Source organism: Mus musculus, chromosome 5, assembly GCF_000001635.26.
Source record: "Mus musculus strain C57BL/6J chromosome 5, GRCm38.p6 C57BL/6J".
Lineage (NCBI taxonomy): Eukaryota > Metazoa > Chordata > Mammalia > Rodentia > Muridae > Mus > Mus musculus.
In genome coordinates, this window is record NC_000071.6 from 21,464,778 (window position 1) to 21,492,214 (window position 27,437).

Below are 27,437 nucleotides of genomic sequence, written 5' to 3' on the forward strand. Positions count from 1 at the left end.
TACATTTACACAGTGGAGTACTAGTCAACTATTAAAAACAATGAATTTATGAAATTCTTAGGCAAATGGATGGAACTAGAAGATATCATCCTGAGTGAGGTAACCCATATGGTATGCACTCACTGAAGTGGATATTAGCCCAGAAGCTCAGAATACCCAACATACAATTCATAGACCACTTGAAGGTCAAGAATAAGGAAGATCAAAGTGTGGATACTTCGTTCCTTCTTAGAAGGGGGATCAAAATACTCATGGGAGGAGTTACAATGTGTGGAGCAGAGACTGAGGGAATGACCATCCAGAGACTACCCCACCTGGGGATCCATCCCATATACAGTCACCAAACCCAGATACTATTGTGGATGCCATCAAGTGCTTGCTGACAAGAGCCTGACATAGCTGTCTCCTGAGGGGCTCTACCAGTGCCTGACAAATAGAGGTCGATGCTCTCAGCCTACCATTGGACTGAGCACAGGGTCCCCAGTGGAGGAACTAGAGAAAGGACCAAAGGAAGTGAAGGGGTTTTGCAGCCCCATAGGAGGAACAACAATATGAACCAGCCAGTACCCCCAGAGCTCCCAGTGACTAAACTACCAACCAAAGAGTACACATGGATGGACCCATGGCTCCAGCTGCATATGCAGCAGAGGATGGCCTTGTTGGCCATCAATGGGAGGAGAGGCCCGTGGTCCTGTGAAGGCTCAATGTCCCAGTGTAGGGGAATGCTAGAGCCAGGAAGCAGGAGTGGGTGGGTTGGTGAGCAGGGGGAGGGGGGACGAGATAGGGGGTTTTTGGAGGTAAAACCAGGAAAGGGGATAACATTTGAAATGTAAATAAAGAAAATATCTAATTTTTTAAGAGAAAGAAAGAAAGGAAGAAAGAAAGAGAAAGAAAGAGAGAAAGAGAAAGAAAAAGAAAAGGCTTCTTTCAGTTATTCAGTAATTTGTCCTTAGATAAACTGTATGTAAATCTTTTTCCTAAGTGGAGTCCTAATTCTTAAACCTCTGTTATTACACGAGCCTTAAATTAACTACATGGTTACACAGAAATCTTGTTTGCTATGCATACTGTAAACTTGCTCTTTTGATATGATAGATTCTTAGTTTCACAAATTAAATAATTCTTGTACATTTTTTATTACATCTAGATGCACTATCTTCAGATGTTTGCTTTAATGGCTTTTAAAGTAAAGGCTGATGTTTCCCTTTAAATTCTAACTCAGTGTCATCAGGAAGGAACCTGAAATGAACATCTACATGTTCCTGTACATGTACTTCTGCTGCAGGCTTACCCATGAGCTATGCTCCAGGAAGAACATAAGAGGGTGTTCTTCATACAATCAAGTGTAGGTTTTAAAAGTTCTTTTTATAGGTCGTGAGAATTTAGAGTACAGACTGCTAAAAACAAAGGTGCACATTGGTAAAAGTATGATGAAAATGAAAAAAAATCTGTACATTCCCAGGGTCTAATCGTTGCCTGGTGGGCAGTATCGTAATTACAAGATAAAACCCAGATGAATATCAAGAGTATGTCAGTTGTGCTAAGGATCAACATGAGACGTGTAGTGGGTTGATTTTGTCTGCATTAGTTAGGCAAGGTCTCCTGAGTTGCCCAGCCTGGAAGTCCCGGGATTCTAATCATGTGTCACCATGCATAGCCTGACTTCTTGAGTTTATAGAGCCAAGTTATCTATTCCTTAATAAAAATGTAGCCATGCTCCGAATCTTAACAGAATCTAATGATTTACATGTGTAAGTATGTTTTGAATTATAAATGAATGCTACTTCAGTATATTTTTCATCTTGCTACTCATGGGATCATATGCCTTTCTGAAACGTAATTTAAAATTCCTATTCTTTTGAGTTTAGCTATTGTTTTTGTGTCTGTGACTTCAAATTGGTGCCTGATTTCATTATTCTTGTTCATATCCATTCCAATAAACCAGTTCTACCTTAACACATAAATACATGCATGCATACATGCATACATATATGTATATGTGTGTATATATGTGTATGTATATATATGCTGTGCATATATATTATAGATTATATACATGTGTATATAGAGGGAAAGAGACAGAGAGAAATTATCTTTCTCCAGACTAGCTCTTTTTCTCTCTGTCCTTTCCTGTTTTTCTTTGGACAGTCACTTAAACATTTCTAGAAACTAGGAATGCAGGAGCCTGGCGTTCTGCCTCCCGAGTAGTTTGTATTCTATTGAGACAGTGCCTGATATCCATGTGTAATAAGGGTGTGTGATGTGTGGTACTGTGCAGTATGGAGGTACCACATTTACATTAGATTAAGATGAGTTGGGAATCAAACATGGCTAGAATGTAAGAAAACAGGGGAAAGAGGATTCAAAGGTTACTGAGAAGTTGGGTGAGGTCAGCTGATTTGGATTTTATATTAAGAACATTGAAACGCTTTAACCCAGGATTCACATACATTCAGATTTGTATATTACAAAGATCATTTTAAATTTCTTGTGGGGAAAGGTTAGAGGCCTGCCCTCTACAGCAGCTGCCTCACATCAGCAACATCAGTAGATCTTTCACAGTTTGGGTGGAAGGAAAAGACCAGTAAATGCATGGTATGTACTGGTTTTTAAAGCTTCTTGGCCTCTTTTCTTTTTCGTGTGTATTTAGCTTTTAAACTCTGGCTCTACTTCCTGAACCAGAAAAGGTCAAATTGCAGAAGAAAGAGGCCTTTCTTGCTCACTGCACAGACAGGGTCAGCAGAATCCTCTGACAGAGATGCAGAGGGACTCCTAGGCGCCTGAGCCCCGGGTAATCTGGTGCTGCCTCCACAGAGGCCATTAGAGTTGCAGGACAGGGCCTCACAAGAAGCCAGGACAGTCTCTCGGGTCTGTCAGAACGGATTTGGGGGTTAAGAAAAACTGAGACTTGACACCCCAGAGAAGGGCGATTCCAGTAGAAGGGTGAACTAGGGGTGGGTGGATGACAAGGGGGTGGGGCGCACCCTCTCAGAGGCAAAGGGGAATGGGGTGCAGAACTCTTGGAGGGGGGACTGGGAAGTGGGAGTGGAATGTAAATAAATGAAACAATAAAAAAATCAATTAGTAAATTCATGTTTTTAAAATAATAATAATAAAGAGTTATATTTTAAAAAGGAAAGAAAACCTATGTACTATGCTTTGATTCTTAAAGTGTTAGGTTCCTAAAGCCAGAGGCCTTGTATATCAAGTGCATAAAATAAAGAGACTGACTCAGAAAATCAGATCAGGTTGTTCTTTTCTGCACAGATGTCTCACTGGGAACCTAATTTTAGAAAGAATAAGCAGCTTTATGTGTAGGTTATTGTTATAAGTAGCTGAGAGCTTACCTGGGACTTCTGGATAGTCTCTGAGGCAGAGAAACAGAAATACTACCTTAGAGCTCTGGGTCGTATCTGCAGCCCAAGTCCTGGGTAACTCCTGAACGAAGCCATCCCACTCAGATGTAGCCCGTTAGGCTCAAATTGTGCATAGCGTTTTCACGTGTTACTGTAATTCCAGGTCCTGTTCTCTGTTCCCTCTGCTCTGTTACTGAAAAAATAACTCTGGCTTACGTAATTCCTGGAGTCATTTATAAGCGTCTCGTGCTGTTCTAAGGCCAAAAGGAAGGCCAGGGGTTCAAGTGCTTACGTACTGAGACTTGGTGCCATGCGCAGTCTCTCGGAATACATTTTCTGATCTTCCTGAGAGTCGGGATTCTGTTTGTGCGCTGTCCATATGTGGCAAATCGAACAGGTTGTGAATGGCCTTGCTAATGTGTTTTAAATAAGTTGATATCCCTATTGAGTTTTTGAATTCAGTTTCATCAATTTAGATATGAGACTTAAGTGTGGTTATATCTAGAGTCTAAACCCTGAAATACCGGTGCTACAAAGTCCATATCTAAAGAGTGTTAAGAGGAACGGTGAAAGCCTAACGTTTGTCCTGTGATCTCATACAGAAGCCAGCACTATTGTTCAGCTTCATTTCAGTTCAACTGCAGGGTAAAATACATAAACGCATCCATTCGTAGTCATAGTAAACCACCATGTTTCTGTTCCCAGCATGCCATCAAGTGCAGTGCTGTTACGATTTAGAATGGAAAACTGGGCTGGAGAAGAGGCTCTGCCAATAAAATCCTTCCTTGTAAGCATGAGGTCTTAAGTTAGATCCTGGAACCCATATCCACATATTCAGAAACAAACGGTCGGTTGCAGGCAGCCTCCTGGGCTGCCAACCAGTCTCATTGATACAGTGAGTTCCAGACCGTTCTCGGTTTCTCATCTAAATTGATGAAACTGAATTCAAAAACTCAATAGGGATATCAACATGTTTGAAAATAGAGTGGATAACACCCAAGGAACAATACCAGAGGTTGTCCGCCGGCCTCACACACCTGCACGCACACACAGAAATTAGGCCATAGGTTGGAAAAGAAGTATTTCAACATTTCAGTGATATTAATTCATAGTTTTAATTTTTAAAATTTCAGGACAGCTTTTCTTACTCTGAAAATAAGAAAAAAAAACCTGTGGTCTTTGACACAGTGTTTAGAAATAACTACTGTTTTTAGAATACACAGACGCCATTTATCAGTGTCATATATATGTTTAGGACAACATGGGGGGAAATTCAGTAACTTGAAACAGTGTTACCAGGTTTCTATATGCAAGACTTCCTGAAGCCTATATTCACATATGTTGACAGAGAATTAGTCAGTGTAGGAACTGTTTTCAGATCACTGCTTTTCCTTCTGTTTCCTTAACAACGTGAGATCTGGGGAATACCATCAGACATTGCCTTTGTTAGTGTCCACCAAAAGGAATCAGGTTTCGCTTCTGATCATTGTAAGCTTTGGCTATAAAGAGTGGATAGCATTTATATGTCATTTTTGAGGAAGCTAGATCTCCCAGGCAAGATGCAGTGGCAGGGAATAAGTTATCCCTTACCGAAACAGTCGTAGAGGAATAATAAAACAACGGTTGTCAAGACACTGACCTCAGGCACTTTACAAAGTGGTCCAGAGAAGCAAATACCAATGAGAAGAGTGCTCGTGGTGGCTTTGATGGAGGCTGGATGGCCAGGAGGCTCCAGTACAGTTGGGAGAGCTGCAGAGCCTGGCCAATTGAGCTGAGGGGATTGGGACAAGCTTCTGAAGAGTTGTTAGATTCGCCTTCTGGAGGGAGTGGAGCCCTGTGCTCACACGGGTCTAGAATTTTGTCAAGACCTTCTCTGCATCTGTAGAGATAATCATGATGATTTTTGTCTTTCAGTCTTCTTACATGATTCATTACATTTATTGACTTCTGTGTGCTGAGCCATCCCTGTATCGTTAGGATACACTTTGCCTGTATTAAACTTGCAGGTGTTCTTTTGGGGATTTTTGGTCTGTATTCCTCGGGGATATTGGCCTGAAGTTTTCTTTTGTAGTGCTTTGTCTGGTTTAGGTAGTAGAATAATTTAACTGTCTTCTTAGGAGGAGTTCGGAAGTGTTCCTTCTAGTTTTGTCTCTTTAAATAATTTAAGAAGTGTTGACTGTAGTTCTTTGAAATTCTGGTTCGGCTATGGCTCCATCTGGACTTGGAGTTTCTTACACTGAGGACTTTATGGGTCTGTTGATGCACGCCTTGCTCTATCTCTGATGGTTTGGATAAATGTAGACATTTGTCCATTTAAGTTTTCTCACTTACTGGAGTTAAGTTATTAAGCATCCCCTTATAATAGTCTGAACTTGTATCTGTGGTAATGTTTGCCTATTTGTTTCAGATTCTGTTAATTTGGGTTCTCTTTTTCTTTTGGTTAGTTTGGCCAAGAGTCTGTCAATCTTATTTTTTCAACGAACACTGATTCTTTGTGTTGTTTGATCCTATCTCATTAATTTCTGCCCTGGATTTTATTTTTTCCTGGCATCTATTAGATTTGGGTTTGGTTTGTTCTTTTTCCAAATTCTTGAGTTGCATCATTAAGTCATTTATTTGTGTTTTTTCTGGATTTTTAATGTAGGAGGTGAGAGTTATAAATTTCTCCTTTTAAGGGTGGCTTTTAATGTTTTCCCAGAGGTTTTATTGTGCTGTGTTTTCATTTAAATTTAGTTCCAGGAATGTTTTTCTTTCTTAATTACTGTGACTCATTTGTCATTCAGTGTGTATTGTATAATCTCCCCAAGTTTATGTAATTATTAGAAAATTGCTTGCTGTTGAATTTAAACTTTGTTCCACTCTGGCCACATAAAATACATGGAATTATTTCAGTTATTCTCATTTTATCAAGGTTTGGGTTTTGTCTCGGAATGTCTTAAGCTTCCATGGACTGCTGTGTAGAATGCATGTACTTTGGCATTTGAATGGAATTTTCTGCAGATCTCTTATGTCTATTTGGTGTATAATGTCATTTAATTCTGACGTTACTTTTGCTGTTGTTTTTTTCCCATATGACCTATGTGTTGGTGAAAGTGGGGTACTGAAATCACCTACTGAGTTTACTTAGTCTGTGCCTATAATTCCAGTAATTGGGTGTGCCATAGTTTGGGGCATAGTTTGGTGAAGCCATTGTGTTGGCTTCTTGGTTAACTGTTCTCTTGGTTGGACTGAAATGTCCTCTTTATGTCTTGTGATTAGCTTTGGTTTGAAATCTTTTGTCAGACTTAGGATAGTGACACCTACTTTTCACAACCTTGCATTCTAAGTATTTATATTTAAAGCTGAATTTCTTGTGGACAATGGAGAGATGGATTTTAGTTCTGTCAGCCTGTATCTTTTGATTTGGAAGAGTTGAAGCCATTGATGTTTACTGTTATCATTGAAAGGTATGTGTTGATTGTAGTCATTTTATTGCTGTGCTTTCTGTTTGTGTGCCTAGCTATGTAATCACAGCTTCGTTTGCTTTCTTTCTGCAGTCTCTTGGCTACACTTCTCTCTTTAATACAGATTAATAACTCTCTCCACAAGGGCTGAATTGGTGGGCACTAGTTCTTTCGGCCTGTTTATACTCTGGCAAGTTCTTCCTTCTTGACTATGGCAGATAGTTTTCCTGGCCACAGTGATGTAGGTTGGTTTTCCTTTGTGTGTGACTTGTGCTCTTTTTGCAGCTTTCAGTACTCTTTGCTTTCACTATGCTCTGCTGTGCTGTGAGTTTCTTTTCTGGCCCTGTCTATCTGAGTGCTGTCTGCTGCTTGTATCTGTATGTGACACTGAGGAGTCCTCTCTTTCATCCCTGCCTATACTCAACGCTTCGGTCTTTATGGGATGTCCCGTAGTCCCTGCATGTTCCCTTTGTGTGTTTTTATTTTATTTTTTTCATATGCCTGTTTGTGTGGTCTCATTGCTCTACTTTGTCTTCAAGTCCTGCTAGTCTTTGTTCTCCTTTATCCACTCTATTTGTAAGGCTTGCCCTGCAATTTCCAGTTCAGCTAATGAGTTTTTCAGATCATCTTAATTTCTGCTTGCATTGTCTTGAATATTTCTTTCCTGAATTCAGATTTCAAATCCTCCATTTTCTTCCTTTTTTCATTAGGTGCATTTGTGTTTTCTTGGGCATCACTCAGACATTTATTGCTAATCTCATTAAATCATGTTCATCTAGATAATTTTCACTGGAGAGCAACTTTATGTAAGTGATGGATTTGGGGGATACACTGTCTTAGCCTTTCATGTTACTTGTGGTTCTTGTTTCCTTATTTCCTCAATAATATATCCTGATTACAATGTCCCTTCCCTCTACTCCCCCCAGTATCTTCCCAACTCCTCTCCCACCCAGATCTACTTCCTGTCTCTCAGAAAACAAACAGGCTTCTAAGAGACAATAATAAAATAACATATAAAGTAACTCATCAGCATTAGACAAAACAGATGACACAAAGACCCACAAGAAGCCACAAGAATCAGAGATCTACTCTTTTTCACATTCAGGAATTCCATAAAAACAGTAAACTGGAAGCCATAGTATATACACTGAGGACTCTGTGTAGAACCTTGCTGTGTTCATGCTGCCTCCATCTCTGTGAGTTTATATGAGCTTTGTTGGTTAGAGCCTTGTTTCCTTGGTGTCCTCCATTCCCCTGGCTCTGCTTTCTCTTCCACTGAGGCCTGAGGAGAGGGAAATGATGGAAACATCAAATCCCGAGGGACTTGATGGAAACATCCCATTTAGTGCTGAGTGTTCCAAGTTCTCTCTTTCTCTGCATAATGTCTGGCGGTGTGTCTATTTGTTCCCATCTGCTTCAGGATGAAGCTTTCTCTAATGGTGGCTGAGCAAGGGACTGATCTGCATAAGCAATAAAATGAGTCCCAATGTTTGTTTGTTTATTTTTAAACCATAGTATTTGGTTTTCCCACATCCCTGAGCTATCTAGTTTCAGGTTTTTGGTTACTCAAGCAGTGTTCCATATGGGTTCTGTCTCATGGAGTGGGCCTAAGTCAGTAAGATATAGATTGGTTTTTACCACAAGCTTTGTGACCACTGCACTAGTACATCTTGCAGGCAGGACAACATTGTAGATCAAAGGGTTTGTGGCTGGGTTCTTGTTTACATTTCTCCTTTGGTAATTCAGAGTACTACCTTCCTGTGCCAAAGACTCTGAAAGAGGGGAGAGGGCTTTATGTAGGCCGCAGCTTGACTTCTCCATGCTCAGTGAACTATGCAGGTGTGCTCTTCAGCACTGGAGCCTTACTGTCAAATTGTGGAGAACAACTGATAGTCTTGACAACAGCCTGCGTTGTTTGGGGATTGCCATGGGACCCCTTTGGCCAACAATTCAATTAGATTTACTCCAATTCAGATATTGGAAGCTTCATTTGGTCACAAGAGATATCCAGTTGGGGAATCTGTCTCCCTCATTTTTGGCAATTTCATTTAATGGCCTTCAAATGTGTGTGTCTTCTAGGCAGCTTCCCTGTGTTGTTTCTGTTCTACCCCTCCTAAGGTCCCTACTTTTAGCTGCTCTCTGCATCCTCTCCTTCCCTCCTCTCACTTGTCTCCACCTCCCACCTGATCCTCCTGGTTCCAGCCCTCTACCTGTCTATGCATAACTACCTATTCTGTTTCCTCTTCCTACAAGATCTATCTGTCCTGCCTTTCTGCTAGTAACTAATCTCTGTGGCTCTATGGGCCATAGCTTCATTGTCATTAATATAACAGCAAATATCCACATGTAAGAATATACATGCCATATTTGTCTTTCTGGGTCTGACTTATCTCACTAGGAATTTTTTTTCTAGTTCCATCCATTTGCCTGTGGATTTCTTGTGTTTCTTTTTAAACAGCTAAATAATACTCCATTGTGAAAATGCACCACATGTACTTTATCCATTCTTCTATTGAAGGATATCTAGGTTGTTTCCAGTTTCTGGTTATTATGAATAAATAGAACAGCTGTGAACAGGGTTGAACAAGTGTTTCTATGGCAGGATGAAGTGCCCTTTGGGTATATGTTCAAGAGTGGTGTAGCTCGGTCTTGAGGTGGCTAATCTCGTCTTTCTGAGGAACCACTCCCCTGATTTCCATCCTGGCTGTACAAGTTTACACTCCATCAGCAGTGGATGAGTGTCTCCCTCCTACTCTAATCCTAACCAGCATGATCTCATTTGTGATCACTTAGCCATAGCAACAACTGTAAGATGAAATCTCAAGGCTATTTGATTGGCATTTCCATGATGACTATGGATTTTGAACATTGCCTTGTTCTCGACCATTTGAGTTTCCTCCTTTGAGAATTCTATCTTGCTTATTTTTTTTTAAAAAGGGGGGGTTGTTTTCTTGATATTTAGTTTTATTATTATTATCCCCTATAGATCCATGAGTATAGGAGATCTTTTCATTTTCTGATATCTTCCTTAATATGTTAAAGTCTATATCATGCAAGTTTTTCACTTGCTTGGTTAGAATTACCCAGAGATATTTTATATTATTATTTATTATATTATTCTAGGCTAGCTTCTGGCTTTTGAAGTCTCCATTGAGAAGTCAGGTGTTATTCTAATAGGTCTGTCTTCATATATTGCTTTATATGTTACTTTTTCCCTTGCAGCTTTTAATATCCCACTTTGTTCTATATATTTAGCAGTTTGATTATTATGTGACAAGGGCATGTGTTCCCAAGCATGATGAGGGACAGTAGAGTGCTGCCTATAACCCAGATGACTCTCAGCATGGCAGGAGTATGGCTGCCTCAGGCTTGGGCCTACTCAATTCCATAGTGACAAAGGCCACATCATAATAACAAAGTTAGTTAAATTTATTTCCCTGCCATAAAACTGGCTTCTCAGAATCATGTAACCAGCAGTCTACTAATCTCAACTGATCTTATAAGCTGATCTAAACTGAAACCTTTTGAAGGCCCCTCCCCCACATCAGCACTCCTCCCTTGTCCTTGTTCCTCTCCTCCCCACTTCCCAAGCTATATAATCTAACCTGTCTGTTTCAGAGCTGTCCTGTGACACAGTCACCTGGGTTGTTTATACCCAGCTACAAGCCTGTTCCCCAGTTCCTCTGCATCGTGAGGCCACCCGTGGACAATGTTGATTGGGGATGGAGGTATATATATATATATGGGGACTCTTTTTTCCAGTCTATTTAATATTCTGTAAGCTTCTTCTACCTTTATAGTAATCTCCTTTAGGTTAGGGATATTTTCTTCTATGATTTTGTTGAAAATATTTTCTGTGCCTTTGACTTGGGTTTTTTCTTCTCCTTCTATTCCTGATGTTCTTAGATTGACCTTTTCAGAGTGTCCCAAGATCCTCGGATGTTTTGTGCCAGTTTTTCAGCTTTAACATTTTCTTTGACTGAGTTATCCATTTCTTCTATCGTGTCTTCAGTGCCCAAGATTCTCTCTCCATCCATTCTTCTGCCGGTGAGACTTGCCTCTGAGGCTCCTGTTTGAAGTTTCCAGAGCTCTCATTTCTGGATTTCCTTCAGTTTGAGTTTTCTTCACTGATTGTGTTTTCATTTTCAGGTCGTGAATGGTTTTATTTATTTCCTTCCTCTGTTTGTGTTTTTATAGAGGCTTTAAGGGATTTATTCATTTCCTCCTTAAGGCCCTTTATGTGTTCATGGAAGCTGTGTCAGGGTCTTTTTCTTCCTCTTCAGCCATACTGCAGTACTCATGGCCTGCTGTGCTAAGGCTGTTGAGCTCTAGTAGAGGCACATTGTTCTGGATGTCACTGTGTTTTCATTCTGGAGTCTATGCATCTGCGGTCAGGAAGATTGTAATTCTAAGTGCTAATAATAATACCTAATACCTAGTGCTAAGTGTAATTAATACCTGGGTTTCATCTTTTTGGGTGGGTGTTTTGTCCCTAATTTTCTGTTGCCCTATCTAGGTCTTAGGCAAGTGTGGTGGCTAGTTGTGTGCTGCCTGGTAGGACGTTTCTTCTGGGATTCTAATAGTTGTAGCCACTGGAGGGTCCAGGTAGAATGTGTTTCTAGGTCTTGGGGGCTGACACTTAGGAATGGGAGTGATCTAGGAGGTGGGGAGCTAAGGGGTGCACAGGAGGGAGTCAAGCAGGGTGTTCACCAGGACCTGCTTAGTCCCCGGAACAAAGGCAAAGTGAGGAGAGACCATAGCAGGTGGTCTGCTGCAGAGCAGACTGGACATTGTGTTTGGCGGCTGTGAAGGAGAGGTGAAGATCTGCAGTTAGCCTACCTGTTTCTCTTTATTTGTGTCTGTTTGATGAGCCCAGGGCATGTGGATTTCTTTCTTTGGTTGTGTGTTGATGTGACATTCTAGGCTTCCTCAGGCTAGGATGGCCTATAGGTTGTACAGCTGAGGCAAGGACTAAGGACTGGATGAGGCTGGAGTAGATGGGGTTACAGGGACTCACCAGACTAAATCTGCGTACAAATATGCCACCTAGGCTAGGCCTGGAGGCTGGATATAATGTAGATGACCTGGGGTCCTGAGGACTCACCACACTAGATTGACCCACAAGCTGTGTGACCAGGGCCAAGGCTGGCATTAGGAATCACACAGATAGGACTGATCAGAATGAGCTGGCACACTCTGGAGATGGTACAAAGAGGCTAGAGTTCAGGGAACATACCAGACTGAACCTGGGCACAGGGTGTAGGAAACCAGGCAATAACTGCAGGGTAGATATGATAGATGGCTGGAGTTGGGGGAACGGTAGAGACCAGAGGTAGCTTAGCTGAGTCTGTTTACAATGGTAACTACTGGGTTCCTAGTTGCCGATGGGATTAGGTGAGCCCTAAAAGAAGGGAGACAGGCAGAGAGGAGGCTACCCATGGCAAGCTGCCACTGGACTAGGGCTATCAGAATGGAAACTAGGAATGGGGAGTACAGGCATCCTCCCCAGGTACAAGCAGTATGTGCTGGCTACAAGATCCCTGGTAGCAATAGGATCAGGTGAGTATCAAAGGAAGGAGACAGGCTGAGGGAAGGGTAGGGATACTGGACTGGAGGAAGAGCAGAGGTGCACCATGTGTTTTGGGTACACAATCCCTGGTAACAAGCAGGGCTTGGATCAGATGAGACTCAGAGGACAGAGGGGAGGAGCTATCCCTAGCAAACGGCCACTGGCAGGGAAATGAAGTAGAATGTAGGAGAGAGGGAGAGCTCGGGTAGCCTGCCTGGGTCCATGTCACATGCAGTGCCACCACACCGGTCTAATAGCATTGCCTAACAAGGAGCTCTAGGTAAGTGAAGAACTTGGTAGTGGGCACCAAACAGGTCTTAGACTGACCACTGCTTTAGAACTGCCGAACACCTAAAAGCAGAGATTTGAGACAGAAGCTGTTCCAAGCAATCTAATTACATCTTTAAACAAAACTGTAGAGTTACAGAAATGAGTACTCCACATTCAACAGGGTAACAGTCACAATGTCTGCCTCTGCCAGAGATTCTCAGACAAAACAGGGCAACAGTCGCAATGTCTGCCTCTGCCAGAGATTCTCAGACAAAGAGCAAAGAAAGAATGATGCATGCCGTCTCCCCTGTGATCCCAGCACTGGGGAGGCAGAGACACGAGGGAAAATATGACCTGTCATCGCAGAATCGACTCGGACAATAGAATTAGCAGAATAGGAAAATAAAACTATAGCTGTATTCCCTATCCTCAAAAGGTTAGGAGTTGTAAATTTAAAAAAAAAAAAAAAAAAAAAAAACCTGAACTACAGAGTCTGAGCTGAGAAATACAACAGAGAGAATCAGACATTGCCGAGGAAAGGTCTGAGGAAGAGCCACTACGGTTCGTCCCTGCTCTGTGCCTACACAATTACTACCTTCATTACTCCAAGGAGCTGAAGGGTAATTTAATGGATGGGGGACCATTTGGACTAGCTCAAAGATATTTTCTGTTGTAATGACTTCTTGTTAAAATATTTTTGGTTGTGCTTTTATTGAGAAGATTAGAATACTTCTGACAGAATTTAAACATTTGTACTTTGGAGGAGAATTTGTGTGTGGTTAGGTTTCGTGTATAAAATGTATATGTCAAAAGTGATAAAAGGTCAGATTAATGATGAGCTCATTGCTTCATAGGTGTGACATTCATTTCCTTGCCAGCTGGTAAATGGGGGAGCTGATTGGTCATTATACATGCCTGAAGAGCCCTAACTACTAAGGATGTGTGTCTGCCAGGGTGTGCTCTGTGAGAGCAGAGTCCTCTGGCCCCGGTGCACTGCAGCTTAGTGTGCTGTAGAGGGTAGGAGCAGAAGTTGCCCTGGGGCAAACCTAAGAGCTGCTTGCTTCCCAGGAATCAGGGGTGCTCTGAGTTAACTAGAAAGAACTTGGTATGTATTTGGGAAAACCTGGAGTCGGAGTCTAGAGAGTAAATGGCAGGATTAAGCATGTTGCAGAAACTGTTCCTCCCACTTGTTGGAAACCATACTACCTAAGAATAGGGTGACCCATTTCTTAGCCACAGGAAAATTGTCTCCTTTTTCAGGCAAAGAGGCACATAAGAACTAAGGTTTTGAAACCCCAGGTTCCAGTGCGTTGCAAGAACCATCTGAAGGCCTAGAATAGCATCCGCACAGATCCGGGCCAAAGTACCAAGAGCTTTCAGTGAAAGCTGTCAACAAGATAGGACGGTTACAACGTAATAGAAGTTTGTGAAGTGCCTCCCTCGCCTTTGAGCACGGAGGCTAAGCTGAAATCACTCCCCGGAGTGTTTGCTGCCAGCAGCGGCCCTGTGTTCTTGGTTCACCTGCTTCAGAAGGACATGAGTAGACCAGCCTCTCACTGCAGGTAAACCCACTGGCGGGGGCAGCGATGTGACCTGCACACGAAGGCAAGGGTCCAGCTCTTCCTGTTGTTAATGCTTTCTTACTGGTGCTAAATGATGTGCAACAGCAAAAAGTTAAGGATTTTCGGTCTTTCCTCCATGTTTATTTCAAAGCTCAGTTGTGACTTTTAAGTGCAAACTGTGGTGGCTCTCAGGAGAGAGACTACTCTGGTACCTTGATAGCGGGACGGCATAATAACTTCACTGAGAAGCAAAGGGTCTGCCCTACGGCCACCACACACAGGGTCAGGAGAGCAACACAGAACCAGCAGAACCCCGGAGTGAAGAGACTAAGCTAAGATAGCAGAAACAGTGGAGGTTACGGGGAGGAGCTGTCCCAGAAGTTCTGTGGATTCCACTGTGAACACTCAACGAGTATTGATGAGCTTGCTTAGGGAAAACTACCAGCAACAACCTGGAAAGTGATACAGCCTCAAAATGATTGTTAAAAAAGACATGTTTAAAAGTACAATTCCATTTATGTGAAGTTTTAGGAAATTCAAACAGTCCACCATGACAAAGCAGATCACCGGTCACTAGACTGTGGAGTGAGGAGGAATGGCAGGCAGGGAAAATGTGTTAGTCTTCTTTCTGTTACCATAGCAGGCGTCTGAGCTAATCCACTCACAGCAAGAACACTGGGGCTCACAGCTATGGAAGCGCCAGTCTCTGATAAGCAGGCCTCTTACCTTTAGGCCCTGTGCTAAAGCTGCAGTACATCATAGCAAGGGACAAGGGACACTGCAGCTGCTCCCCTCAGGGCTGCAAAGTGAGAGGAGGATGCAGAGGGGCTGGGACCTCATTGCCCACCTGGAGGGTACATTTCCAGTGGCCGAAAGGCCTGCCACTGAACCCACTTCCTAAAGTTAACACCCTTCCCATAGTGCAGTGGGTGATAAAGCCTTTAACACACAGGTCTCTGGGGGATGGAAGGCGCATGAAAGCTCGCAGATCACAGTGTGGGAGGAAGTGTGGGGTTGGGTGATGTGCTCACTGTCTTGACTGGGAAGTTGACTTCCCAGATGTCTACACTTGTCAAACAGACTGTTGTGTACCGTACATACAAGTAGCTTAATTACGCATCCATAGAATTCTCTTTTTTAAACTACTTTAAAAGCAGTACAAATATCACAGCTTCATCTCAAGCAAAAGAGGAACAAAGCTCTGTAACATCTTTGCGGCTTTCCCGGCTCAACCCTTTTTCACCAAGATACTCTTTCTTAGGTATGTCTGGCTTTTGACATACACTAGTAAGATCAGTGAGTTCAATATTGTTCTTGGCTGGTAAACTGAACTTGGTGCAATTTTGTATTTCAGGACTCATGAATCAAGCAAGCAAACACGAGAGATGGATAAATGCCATTGCCCCCAAAGGCACTGTAAGCTTCCAGCATCAGAGCTGGTTTCAGTCCCTGAAGCTGCCGGACTGAGCGCGGTTTCAGTGCATTGGATTTTGGACGTGGACTAACAAGCAGACGCCAGTGTTCATAGAAACATAAAAAACAACAGCGTTGCCCGTGAGTTCTGGTGAATGGTTTCAGGCGCTTCTGCAAAATGTGTATGTAATTCCGCTATTCATTGTCTGTTGTTCTGTTCCAGATTATAAAAGTCCCCAAGATATGTCTTAGGACCTCCAGTGATACCTGAAACCACAAACAGTATCAACGCTGTACACTGTGGGGTTTTTGCTTTTAATATAAACACATATGACAGCCAAATGCTTTTTCTATACAACTAAGCAGTTATTTACTCTGGCCAAAGCCCTTACCAGTTTAGTCCCAATATCAAAACTAGATGCCTTTCTTTTTCTTCTTTACAAGTTCACAAACAGTGTGTCCACCCTGACTGTAGGGCCTAGCAGCTTCAGCAGATGATTTTTATTTTTAATTTTTGCTTACTAAGTTGAGAACGTTTACCTTTTTCCTAAAGCACTCTGTGGCTTCTCTTTGCCAGACCTAATTAGTGATGTCAGACATGACACTGTGGTTGTGCTTTAGCGCCATTACTAAGCTAAGGCTTCTTGAACCCTGGTACTGTGTGCTACTGTGACAGTTTGATGGCCTCGGTAACTACTGAGTGACTAACGGACGGTGAACACCCAGCATGCGCGTACTGGCAAAGGAATGCCTCGCAGCCCAAATGCAATGGCAGATTTCCTCACGCTTCTTCACCGAAGAAATAAAATGCAGAACCTTGGATGGGGGCAAGAGAACAGTGCTACCCCAGATTTAATAACTTCAGATAGCGTTCCCTCACCGGAGTCTATGTAGATGCTTATGCTGGGGTTCCGCTTAGTGTATCACATGGCCGGGATAAAAGTGTTGTCCAGGCTGAGGATGCTATCTAGGAGCTGCGGGGAGAACTCTGCCAAGAGTTATAGGGAAAATCGGCTTCCTTATACCTGGATGATGTAATTTCTTACTGGCTTCAGCTAATGGTCACCTCGTCTTCTAAAGACAACCACATGCTCACCTTCCTAGTGCAGCCCCTCTTCAGGCAAAACAGAGTCCTTCTCTCATGCCCTGAATGTCTGACTTTCTTATAAGCTGGAACAATCTCTGCTTGGTTGGCCAAGTTATTTAACATGATTATGAGAATATCCTAGGTATGTACACCACTCCCACTAGAAATGGTTATGAAAACGTGGCAGCCATTGGAGTCAGCTCAGGATTCCTGGTATCGGAATTCCCATGGGAAAGACTTCCCTCTTACTATGTCCCTCCTGAGTCATCACTGCCTCCAACTTGTGAATAAACCCTTATGTGGGGAAAGCGATGCTGCCGGGTTTTAGTTGGTCTTCTGTGGGTTAGGATGGACCTCCCTGTGGGAAAGAGCTGCTGTTCTGTCGGCTGACTATGAAAGTGCAGGGCACTTTGACAGCGGTGTGCTTTAGAGAGTCACTTCATGGATTCCATTTCTTTAGAAATGTCAACTGTAACATTAAAAACTATGCTGTATTGAGTAGATCAGTTGGTTGGGTTGTGTATTTTGATTTAGATAAATCAGTGATATTAAATAAACTTTTCTAAATATGAGTCTCCTTTTTATTAATATTCCATTTCTGTATATACTTTCTAATTTCTTATTTATGAAATAAAAAGTCACCCTTGCTTGGTTTGTCACTGTCCCATCAGAATTTATATAAGCCTGAATGTCTCACGTGCCAGGATAGTTTGTGTGGTGTGTGTGTTAAGCAAAGGAAGCAGCAAGGCACTAAGGCAGTTTTTATAATATTTTTTCACTCAGGCAACTAGAAAAATATTTTCATGACTAGAAATAAAGTTGATAAAAGTAGCCAAAATAACCCAAAAGATCATGAGTTAGAATTCAGCTCATATTGTTTATGATTACACCTCCTTGCATAGTTGGTTTTCCTGATTGCAACCCCTTCCCTTCCCTTCCCTTCCCTTCCCTTCCATTGCTTCGGTCCAGAGTTTATCTCCTCGGGGTGATGAACAGGCCTCTCATTCTTGGTTTTCAAAAGACATTAAAAGTTTGAAACAAGCTTTGACCATGAAGCCACCTGCTGAGTGTCTCCCCGGTATAGCAGGGTTTGTTTGGCCTTGGCCTTTTCTCCTGTGCAGATGGGACTCCTTTAAAGCCAGCTGCCTCTTTTATGTCTCCCTAGCTGTGCACACGAAACACTCGGGGGTCAGACTTCTGAAGCCAACTTTCATGCAGCTGCCACAAATCTCCAAATTTAGTTAGAAGTCACACTCCGACCATAGTCAGCTTAGGTCCTTGGCACAGCTCTTCAAACTTGCTGTTTAACAGACTCACGAGCTGTCCACTCCCAGAAGCCTTTCTGCCACTGATTACAAAGAGGAGGAAAATTGTTTAAAAGCATTTACCTGATAACAATACCCAATTGTGTGGCGTAGAGGCTTCTAAAGAACTTCTTAATATCCTTTAAACGTTTTAACTTTATTTTCGATTTGTAGTCAAAGAAGTTAGAGTCATTTAAGAGGTAAGTAGCTGAGGAACTGAGCGAGAGACTTCCTGCCATTGCCCTGTCACAATGTGTGTGGTGGCAGCTGGAAAGCTGCTGTGTCAGCATCAGACCCTAATGGGAAAGCCCTTGATAGAAAACATATTAAATTAGTTTTTAATCATGAAATTAAAGGCCAGTTCTTCGTAGAAGATTGAAAGGTGTCTGGTTTGTGTCTTTTTGACATTTCATAGTTAAAATCCCTGTGTTGTCCCAGTGATAAGAAGCTAAGGTGTCCCAGGAGTGCCCCTCCTTTCTGGTCACATTGTTCTTGTTTCTCTTTCCTGGCTTCTGTTGAGTGTTGAATCTAGAGCTGTCTTTTAGCTCTCCTTTATTGTCAGATGTCTGGAAATTACAAGAAAGCTGCTTTTTGCCTTTAAAATCGTATGTTTCTGTCATTTATACTAAAGCTTCACAGGCCCTCCCAGTTAGCACCGCGGCTCCAGATGTTGCCAATTCCCATGCTTTCTAGTCCTGTCTGGAGAGCAGTTTCTACTTCTTAAAAATCAAAAGCCGTGGAGCTGTTTCCTACATTGTAACCGGGGGTCAGATCCGTTCACCTCAACTATTAGTTTGTTTAGAGCTGGAGAGGTGGCTTAGTGGTTAAAAGTCCTTACCGGCTTTTAGGACCCAGGTTCACACATCTGCTCACAGTCATCTTTAATATCGGTTCCAGGTCATCCAATACCCTCGTCTGGCTTTTGTGGGCTCCTGCACACACACTATATGTGCACGCGCACATACATTAAGTAAGTAGATCTTAAAAGGTAACTTGATAAGGTTACCTTTGCAGTCTTAATTTATATAAAGGTGACATTTGCAAATGAAATAAAAAGGGCAGATGTGCACTGCTTTTTGACATTGTTATTGAGAACCAGCAACTCACAATATTTACATCAAATGAAGGGAAATTGTTGTAGATGTTTTGTTTTCCTATTGGTGTTTGGAGTCTGGATCCTCCTCGTCGATGCTGAATGGCTCTTTGACTATCAGTTTTGAGTAAGTTCTAAGTTGTACTCGACTATGAATCTTGTCAAGAGGGTTGCCTTCAGAGTCGTAGCCAAACCAATGTGGAGGGTTGTCGGAGTTGTATTCCTGATGCTGGACCACAGAGGACATTTTCTGAGCCGCTGCCCTGCAATGACAGTGCTTAACATTAGTGAGATGCGAAAGTGATTTCTACAGTTCACAAACTGGACTGAATTTGGAATTAAGAACTGTCACCAGTCACATTTAATGCAGAGCTTCAGTTCTATGAGGGGAAGTTTGGGAATTGTGCTAATAGTCAGGTTCCTCTGGCACAAGTATCTGTAGCTTAGCCAATCCAGGCCTTACCAGGTAGTTGAGGGGGTGAAGACTTTTCATAGCCCAGGAGCAGGAGGAGCATGGAAGTCATGTTCAATGCTTTTGAGTGAGCACTCAGCTTGCTTTGATGAAACACTAGCCTGACCCACCCACTCTGTGAAGGCTGATGTTCAGAAAGGAGCTCTTGACCAGAGTTCACAGCCCCTCTGGATATAGGGACGGACTCCCAGAGAGAGACATGAACCTTCTAAACTCCATTTAGTTTTGTCTCTAGTATATATTCTTTTTGGAAGGCTGTGACTCAAAGATGTCCATGACCAAATGATTAAAAATATTGTTAGTCTTTCTTAGGAAAAAATAAAAAAGCAAAGAACACATACATGTGCATGAAACATACATATTTGTTCTTCCTTGATGAACAGAGATGTAAAAGTTCTCAACAGAATTACTTATAGTCAAATGGAGCGATATATTAAAAAGATCATATACTTAATCAAAACTAAGGATAGAAGAAGCATATCTGAACATAACTATACATGACAACCTATAGCAAACACATTAGGGGGAGCTATTTATTCTAAAATCAGAAATGAGACAAGAGTATGCGATCTCACTCCTATTCAATATCGTGCTTATATTCCTAGCCAAAGCAATAAAGCAAGCAAAAGAGGAACTATACCAATAACATAATAAGGAAAAAATAGGGAATAATCTCATTCATGATAACTGAAAAAACCACATACATATATATACACACATACAGAGGGGGGAGGGAGAATACCTCGGAATAAACTACTACTAAGTAGGTAGACGAGGTCTCCAATGAAAACTAAACCATTGAACAGTGTGTGCGCCAGGGCTGCTGACGTTGACTTCGATACAAGGACATTACAGTAAGAGACCGCAGTATCCTTGACTTACAAGGAAAGTAAATGCCTGCTTAGGAAGCAAAGGACTTGAAAGCTAACCAATTTCTATGTTACCTGTGGTTTCTGAAAAGCACTGGTTTTAGAGACTCACAGACAGTTGATATGAAGCCGAATACTCATTGCTAAGTTTGGAAATGTGTAGTGGGTTGTGCAGTACACCTCCTCAGTCAGCTACAAGCCAGAGGAACTTCAGTGCTCATTAACAGTTTGGAGTTTTAGATTCTATAAAAGTGATGACTGCATCACACAACGCATTTGCCCTCCATCTTGTCACACGGGTGTCTATAAAAATGGTGGTATTAAACATTTTATGAAATAGTAGGACCCTGGGAACAACCATAAGGAGGAAGTTACCTCTGACTCAGTACAGAGAAGGAAAATGGTCTGGGTGTGGTCACTGCTCGTGGTCTGCAGGGCCACAGGCGAGAGTGATGGTGACCTGAGCATCTTCCACAGCCATAGGGAAAGAACAGCAGAACATGTGTTTCTCTGTTAGCTCATTTTTTGGATTCTGGTCCCTCACGTCCCAGCTCTTTCACTATTTTACCTACAGGCTTCAGTGCAAATACTCATTACTGTGTCTGCGGTCCAAACATCAAGTAGAGAAGCTTCCAGACTGGAAGGAAGCCCAACACCCATGAGACGCAAGGGTTTCCCGTGTGTGGTGAGGGAGCTGCTTGTCGTTGCTTTCTCATGCCTTGGGGCGATACATTTCAGCAGCAGGTCTAGAGCTCAGTGATAAGGGGCAGAATTAACTTAGGCACCTGCTTGGTCATAAAGAGGAAGGGGCTGAGATTAAAGGCTTCTGTAGAAGGACTATAAAACTATGAAGTTAGTTTTAGAAGGAATTGCTTGGTTCAACTCAGAATGTTGGTTTCAATTAGTCAAAATATAAGTTGTGTATCAGAAATGGCACAGCCACACGCCAAGCTCTCCGGGAACTGCTAAGCCCTTTTCTGTCCAGCTGCCTACTTACGGAGAGATGGACTTGCAGAATTGCATCTTGAGGATCCGGAGTTGTTTGCAGCCTATTTGAAGGTCCTGAATGATCTGGTCTGTAAGTTGGATACAGCCAGAGATATCCAAAATGTGCAGATAATGGCACCTTGCAGATAATATCTCCATCCCTGCATCGGTAATCTGAACACAGCCAAAGTAAGGAGCAGTCAGTGAGTGGCTCTGTCCTCCAGGAGGGCAGCATCTTATATAGGGTGCAGTAATAAAAGCATGGCAAGAGTGAAATACCTGCCTCAAGAGATACCAAGCAGATTTGTGATTTTGTTGTTTTGTTGTTGTTCTTAAGCATCCTCTGGTTTGGATGAGAAACCCTCAATTTTTCTTTAGTAATTTAATACCTCTTGTGTCATTATGAGGAACTTAGGAAATGCTACAGCAACAGATCTGTTCATGCTTGAAATCCTCTGTAAAGCTTTGCCAATTTGGAAAAGTATGCTTAATACCACTATGTTACAGAAAATTTATATATATATATATATGTTCATCTCCATACAGGATCAGATTACCATGAGAACGGATGGTTGGGGCATCTCTAGTAGGTCATAGGAAAGGATAAATGCCCCAGTTATGGACAGAGAGCAGTCATTGTACGGCAAGAGGGTGATAAACAGAAGCAACAGACCGGGCAAGTCTCAGACAAATCTTGGCCAGTCTTCTACTATCCGAGTCTGTCAGCTGTCCTGCAGAGTTAATTCAACTCCATTTCTAATCTATTTCACTGTCTTGGGGTCTGGCTTTTGATTTATGGCTGAACTGAAATTTGTTGTAGAGTAAGTTAGATTACTCTCCCCAAAGGAATTTTTCCAACTGGATTCAATTTCCTACTTTATATATACGAATGCTTAAAAAAAAAAAAAACATATACTATGAGGCTTAGCTCACTGTTTTTTAATGTAAAGTTAAGAGAATTATGCAGAAAAGCCCCGTGGTTTGACATGTCTACTTTTCAAGTATGAGAAAGTAGATGTTGTCATTGTCTAAGCATTCCCTGTTTCCAGAACATGCCTGGAACGAAGACTCAGAATTGTAACTGGTTCTCACAAAACTTCATTTAGACATCCCTGCCATAATAATTGAGTCTCTGAGGATCTGGTGTCATTATAGAGGGACACTGAGGTGAGGGGACAGTCCAGGCAGATGGAGCTCAGAGTGGAAGGGTTTGTCACAGAGACTTGAAAGGAGCCCTCATCTCTAGTTTGGAAGCTCCGTGTGTTCAGTAGGGAGGTGGTGTGTGTGTGTGTGTGTCGGGGGGTGGGGGGTATGACTCAAGAGCTGGAAATTGGAGACAGAGATGAGTTGGCTGTATTCCTGATTCAGATGCAAGATCCTAGCTTTGGCCCACTGGACAGATTTTTATTCCTAACACGACTTCCTTTGAATTTCTGGGAAACTGTTTAAATGAAGTTACTTCCTATTTTGGAAGAACTATAAGCACATTACTTTAAAAATTAGCAATGTATTAGAAATGTATCACCTTAAAACCTAACTACTTCTGAACTTTCTACAGCATGTCTTAATTAGATTCTGGAAAGGGTTTCAAAATGCAATACAATTGTAGTCTGCTTGGTCTTGTGTTTTCTTGGAAGGTGCTGGTGGCTGGCAAGTGCTCAGAGAGCCTGTGAGAGGGCAACACGACGTCCAATGAAAGAACTCTTCTCAGCTGAGGACCATACCAGCCAGCTTTGAGTGGACCTAGCAGATGGTCACAGCCACATGGACAACCCTAGCTCAGCTGGTAATTGAAGAGCCACCCAACTGATACCAGCTGGCCATTGGAGTTTGAGCAAACAAAATAAGAGAGGTCTGGGCCAGAGAGATGTCTCTGGTCGAGAATGTGTACTGCCCTTGCAATGGACCTGAGTTTGGTTCCCAGCACCCATATCAAGCTACTTAACTCTCTTAGCCTGTAACTCTCCAGTGGGAGTCCAACACCTCTGGCCTCTGTGGGTGCACCCATAGGCACACATAGAAATACAGAATTAAAAATCAAATAAATCTGGTTTTAAAGTTCAAAAAAATATGTGAGTTTAAGCCATCAATTTTTGGGGTAATTGGTTGCATAGTAACAGATGATATACACTATAAATATATATATGCTATATATACACTATATATACATATATATGTATGTATATATACATATATATATGTGTGTGTATGTATATATACATATATATGTATACATTAGCCAACAACATGTCAGGCATGATAAAAAAATCCATTGATCATTTCTTTCTAACCATTATAAAACCTCTAACTGACATATGACCATGTTGAAATCTAAACTGGAAGCATTTACGGCTATCGGCGGAAGGCAGGCCTCTGAGTGAGAGCTAAGTGTACAGTGTAGGCCTCGCTCCAAACCTGAGTGAAGGGTGACCTAGGAGGGGGGTTGAGAACACTCTCCTGTCAGGAGTTTTCTGTCTTACATTGTGGGCTGGCAAGGTCTCTAGAGAAGAGGCATCTAATCTCCTGCCTGAAGGGAAGTTCTGGCAGCCACAGTCTGAATTCTGAGTGAGAAGGGAAAGTGCTAACGCTAACTTGTCTGCTCTCCAAATTCTGGAGCCTTGTTCCCCATTTCACTTTTGTACCCAAACTCCCAGTGCAGCATGGCCTTTCCCTGCAGAGACCTTCTGCCTCACTATCTCTAGACAATGGCAATTTTGCTCTCCAGGGGACATTTGGCAGTGTCTGGAGATATTCTTGGTTTTCAAGATGGGAAATAAAGACTTCCTTGTCTGGAACTTCAGAACTGTCAGGGTTGAGAAAATGGATGTCCCTGCTTCTGGTTTGGGTGGGGTCTTGCCCAGAGATGTGGAGCAGAGGAAGTCTGGGGTCTCGCTGCGTCTCTAGAGTATTTAACACAGACTTTAACTCCCTCCTAACAGCATTCCAGAAGTCAGTGCTGCTGCCAAGCTTTAAAGCCCATTGTATGGCTCAGACATCCTCAGCTTTCTCTCCTGTAGCATGCGTTCCCATGGGTTCCCATGGATTCCCAGCTGGCTCTGTCACCTAAGCTGTTCACCTATTTTCAAGTCCCCAGTTTCCTTACTCCTGTGTCCCTCCTGTTTGTCTTATCCTACTGCACTCTCACTGCTCAGCGGCCATCGTGGCAGAGCTTCAAGGGAAATTACGTGTGTGTATTTGATCTGCCTTATTAACCTAGACTCAGGGTTTCTAAAGACAAAAGAAAGTGGGTTATATTATACTTTGAAAGTATTATTCCATCCTTTAAAACAACAAAACACAAACCTCCATTTCTGACATTTCTGTACACAGAAGAAAATTCTGAAAAAGAAGTATTTAAGTGTCAGCAGTTTGTGCCTTACTTCTCCCTGTAAGCGATTATATAGTCAATGCTTGTAATGACACTATTTCTTTCATGCTATTCCATCCTACTTTTTTCAGGAAAGTCATAGATTCTCAAAGTTAAGACCAAAGATGACCAAATAACCTTTCGACAGACTACAGGGACATTGTCTATCTGCCCCACTGAGGAAATGCGTAGAGAGTCAAACAATGTCAGTGAAGTTTATGTTAATACTTAGTGGTTTTTTTTTTATAGAGGAGACATGCAAATTATTCCTGTCTGGAAGAAACTCTAAACCAAGGTTCTGGCTGTGTTGCCCTGTAGGGTATTAACCAATTTCAGATCTAACCTGAGACCCATAATTCAACATTCTTTCTTTAGTTCCTCTCCAGTTCTTTCTAATGCTGTATGCCATGATTTTATGACTTTGCTGATCTGCTCATTGATGCATTAAGTGAATCTCTAGCACAAACTTATATTTGCACATAATTCTGGGTGATGGTGGCACACACCTTTAATCCCAGCACAGGAGGCCAGCTTGGCTTACAGAGTGAGTTCCAGGAAAGCCAGAGCTACACAGAGAAACCCTGTCTCAAAAAACCAAAAACAAACAAAACAACAAAACAAAAAATTTATATTTGTACGAGAATAATTGAATGTTTATAAATGCAGCTTTGGCACAAACAAAATCCTAGTGCTGCTTCTGCTTTGGAGATGGAAGAGTGCATCCAAAGACTCCACCAGACACGGCAGACACAGAGGCAGCTCTCTTCAAGTGCAGCCCTGCCTGGATCCTGTCAGTGCTCCAGCCGCCATGCATACCTTTGGGCATCCAGCGATGTTAAGAGATGTAATTCGAGTACAGAAAATGGCTATAGTCTTTATGATGTCATCTGTCAGTTGGGAGCAGTAGGAGACGTCCAAGTGTTCCAACAACAGCGAGGTTTTGCAGTATGCCTGGAAGAGATTCCAAGGTCACAGGTTTGGGGGGGGGGTGGTTTCTTTAAAGGTGTTTGTTGTCTGTTTGTTTGTTTGTTTTCCTTTACTTTCTCTTCGTCTTTTCCCAAACACTCTATCCATCTGAAACCACTTTACCTGCAGTGGTTTATTTAGTATATATTTGGGTCCCCTAAATACAGATTTTTTTTCCCATGAACAAAACAGACAACAAAACAGTACATCCCAAATCAGCATATCAAAAAATACATGTCAAATTAACAGTTCATTAATACCACATTCCTGCTAGCAAAAGCCAGTCTGTCTGATATCACGGCTGGTGGTTGTGATTGGTATATCCAGATGAGTGTGGAAGGAGGTGTGGGTGCAAGAGTAGATGAAAGATATCAGGGCCACTGTGGGAAGAACACACCTTTGAGTTTTACTCTCTTTCCATCATGATGACCTCTGAAATTTTGACAAATAATATAGCCTTTTTGGAGCTTCCTCTTCCAATTCAGGCAAACAATACCATACTGCAGCATCATTTTGAAATCCCACAGTGATCATCTGTCACAGAGATCCTTGTATAGCCGCCTAGAAGCCATCAGCAGATAGATAGAGAGCAAGAGCCCCCTGTACAGACACAGTGGGATTTTGCTGAGCTAGGAAGAGAACCCGAGTCAGGAGATTTTCAGGGAAATGACGAAGCTGGGAGGTATGATACTGAGCAAGGTAACCAAGACTTCAAAAGACAAAACCCATACGTCTCATCTATGGACCCCGGCTTATAATGTCTATCTATATTTAAATAAATGAGGTGACAGAAAGGAGGCTCTGGGGTGTGACTATGCTTAGCCCAGGGACTGACACTATTAGATGTGACCTTATTGGAGTAGGTGTGACCTTGTTAGAAAAAGTTTGTCACTGTGGGGGTGGAGACCCTCCTCCTAGTGCCTGGAAGCCAGCCTTCTTCTGTTTACCTCCGGAAAAGATGCAGGACTCTCAGCTCTGTCTCCAGTGCCAGGCCTGCCTGGACGCTGCCATGCTTTCTGCCATGATGACAATGGACTGAACCTCTGAACCTATAAGCCAGCCCCAGTTAAATGCTGTCCTTTGTAAGAGTTGACTTAGTCATGCATGGTGTCTATTCACAGCCATGGAAACCCTGACTAAGGCAGGGTGGAATAGGAGGGTGGAAGGACACAGGAGGGAAGGGAAGAGAAGCAACACAGCAGATTTTTCTTAAAAGTCCCAGTCTGACACCTAATACTATATGTGCTAGTTTACTGCTTTGCAATGACTTCACAGCTTAGTGGATACTATATAAAACCAATGAGCATCTGGAGAGATGGCTCAGCAGTTAAGACGGCAGATGACCAGTTTGGTTCCCAGTAATCAGGTCAAGCCGTTCATAACCTCATGAACTCCAACTCTGGGAATTTGATGCCTTCTTTGGCCTCTATGGGTAGTGCGCGCGCGCGCGCGCACACACACACACACACACACACACACACACACACACACACACACAGCATGGGAGGAGGAATAAAAATAAAATAAGATCAGGTGACGCTGACAAAAACTAGCCAGCACAGGCATACACTGAAAATTACACTTAGATTTGAAATCTTCTCACCACAAGATAATTAAGTGTAAGAGGGGATGGTGCCAATGAGGGTGACGTAGCCACTCCAGTGTATACATCCATCCAT

At 42.4% G+C, this 27,437-nt stretch overlaps 2 protein-coding genes across 8 annotated transcripts in view; one reads left to right on the top strand and one right to left on the bottom strand.

Moving 5' to 3' along the window:
- The window catches only part of Fam185a (family with sequence similarity 185, member A), a 63,411-nt gene extending 39,917 nt beyond the window's left edge, over positions 1-23,494 (top strand). For 3 of the 5 annotated variants that reach the window (XR_003955661.1, XR_003955662.1, XM_006535731.2), the window contains one exon: positions 23,063-23,494. Coding sequence is in view for 2 of the 5 variants with exons in the window: in XM_006535731.2 (XP_006535794.1) it covers positions 23,063-23,121 (59 nt within the window). In the remaining 3 variants the exon portion in view is untranslated. Of the gene's footprint in view, positions 1-15,554; positions 17,348-23,062 lie in introns of those variants that run through there. The other 2 variants (XR_003955660.1, NM_177869.4) reach the window with 1 other exon arrangement.
- The window catches only part of Fbxl13 (F-box and leucine-rich repeat protein 13), a 161,852-nt gene continuing 153,484 nt past the window's right edge, over positions 19,070-27,437 (bottom strand). For 2 of the 3 annotated variants that reach the window (NM_177076.4, NM_001199632.1), the window contains 3 exons: positions 25,609-25,743; positions 21,436-21,599; positions 19,070-19,360 (listed from right to left, as the gene is read on the bottom strand). In NM_177076.4, the coding sequence (NP_796050.2) occupies positions 19,159-19,360; positions 21,436-21,599; positions 25,609-25,743 (501 nt within the window). In that variant the 3' untranslated portion in view covers positions 19,070-19,158. Of the gene's footprint in view, positions 19,361-20,813; positions 20,907-21,435; positions 21,600-25,608; positions 25,744-27,437 lie in introns of all 3 variants that reach the window. The other variant, XM_006535728.3, reaches the window with a different exon arrangement.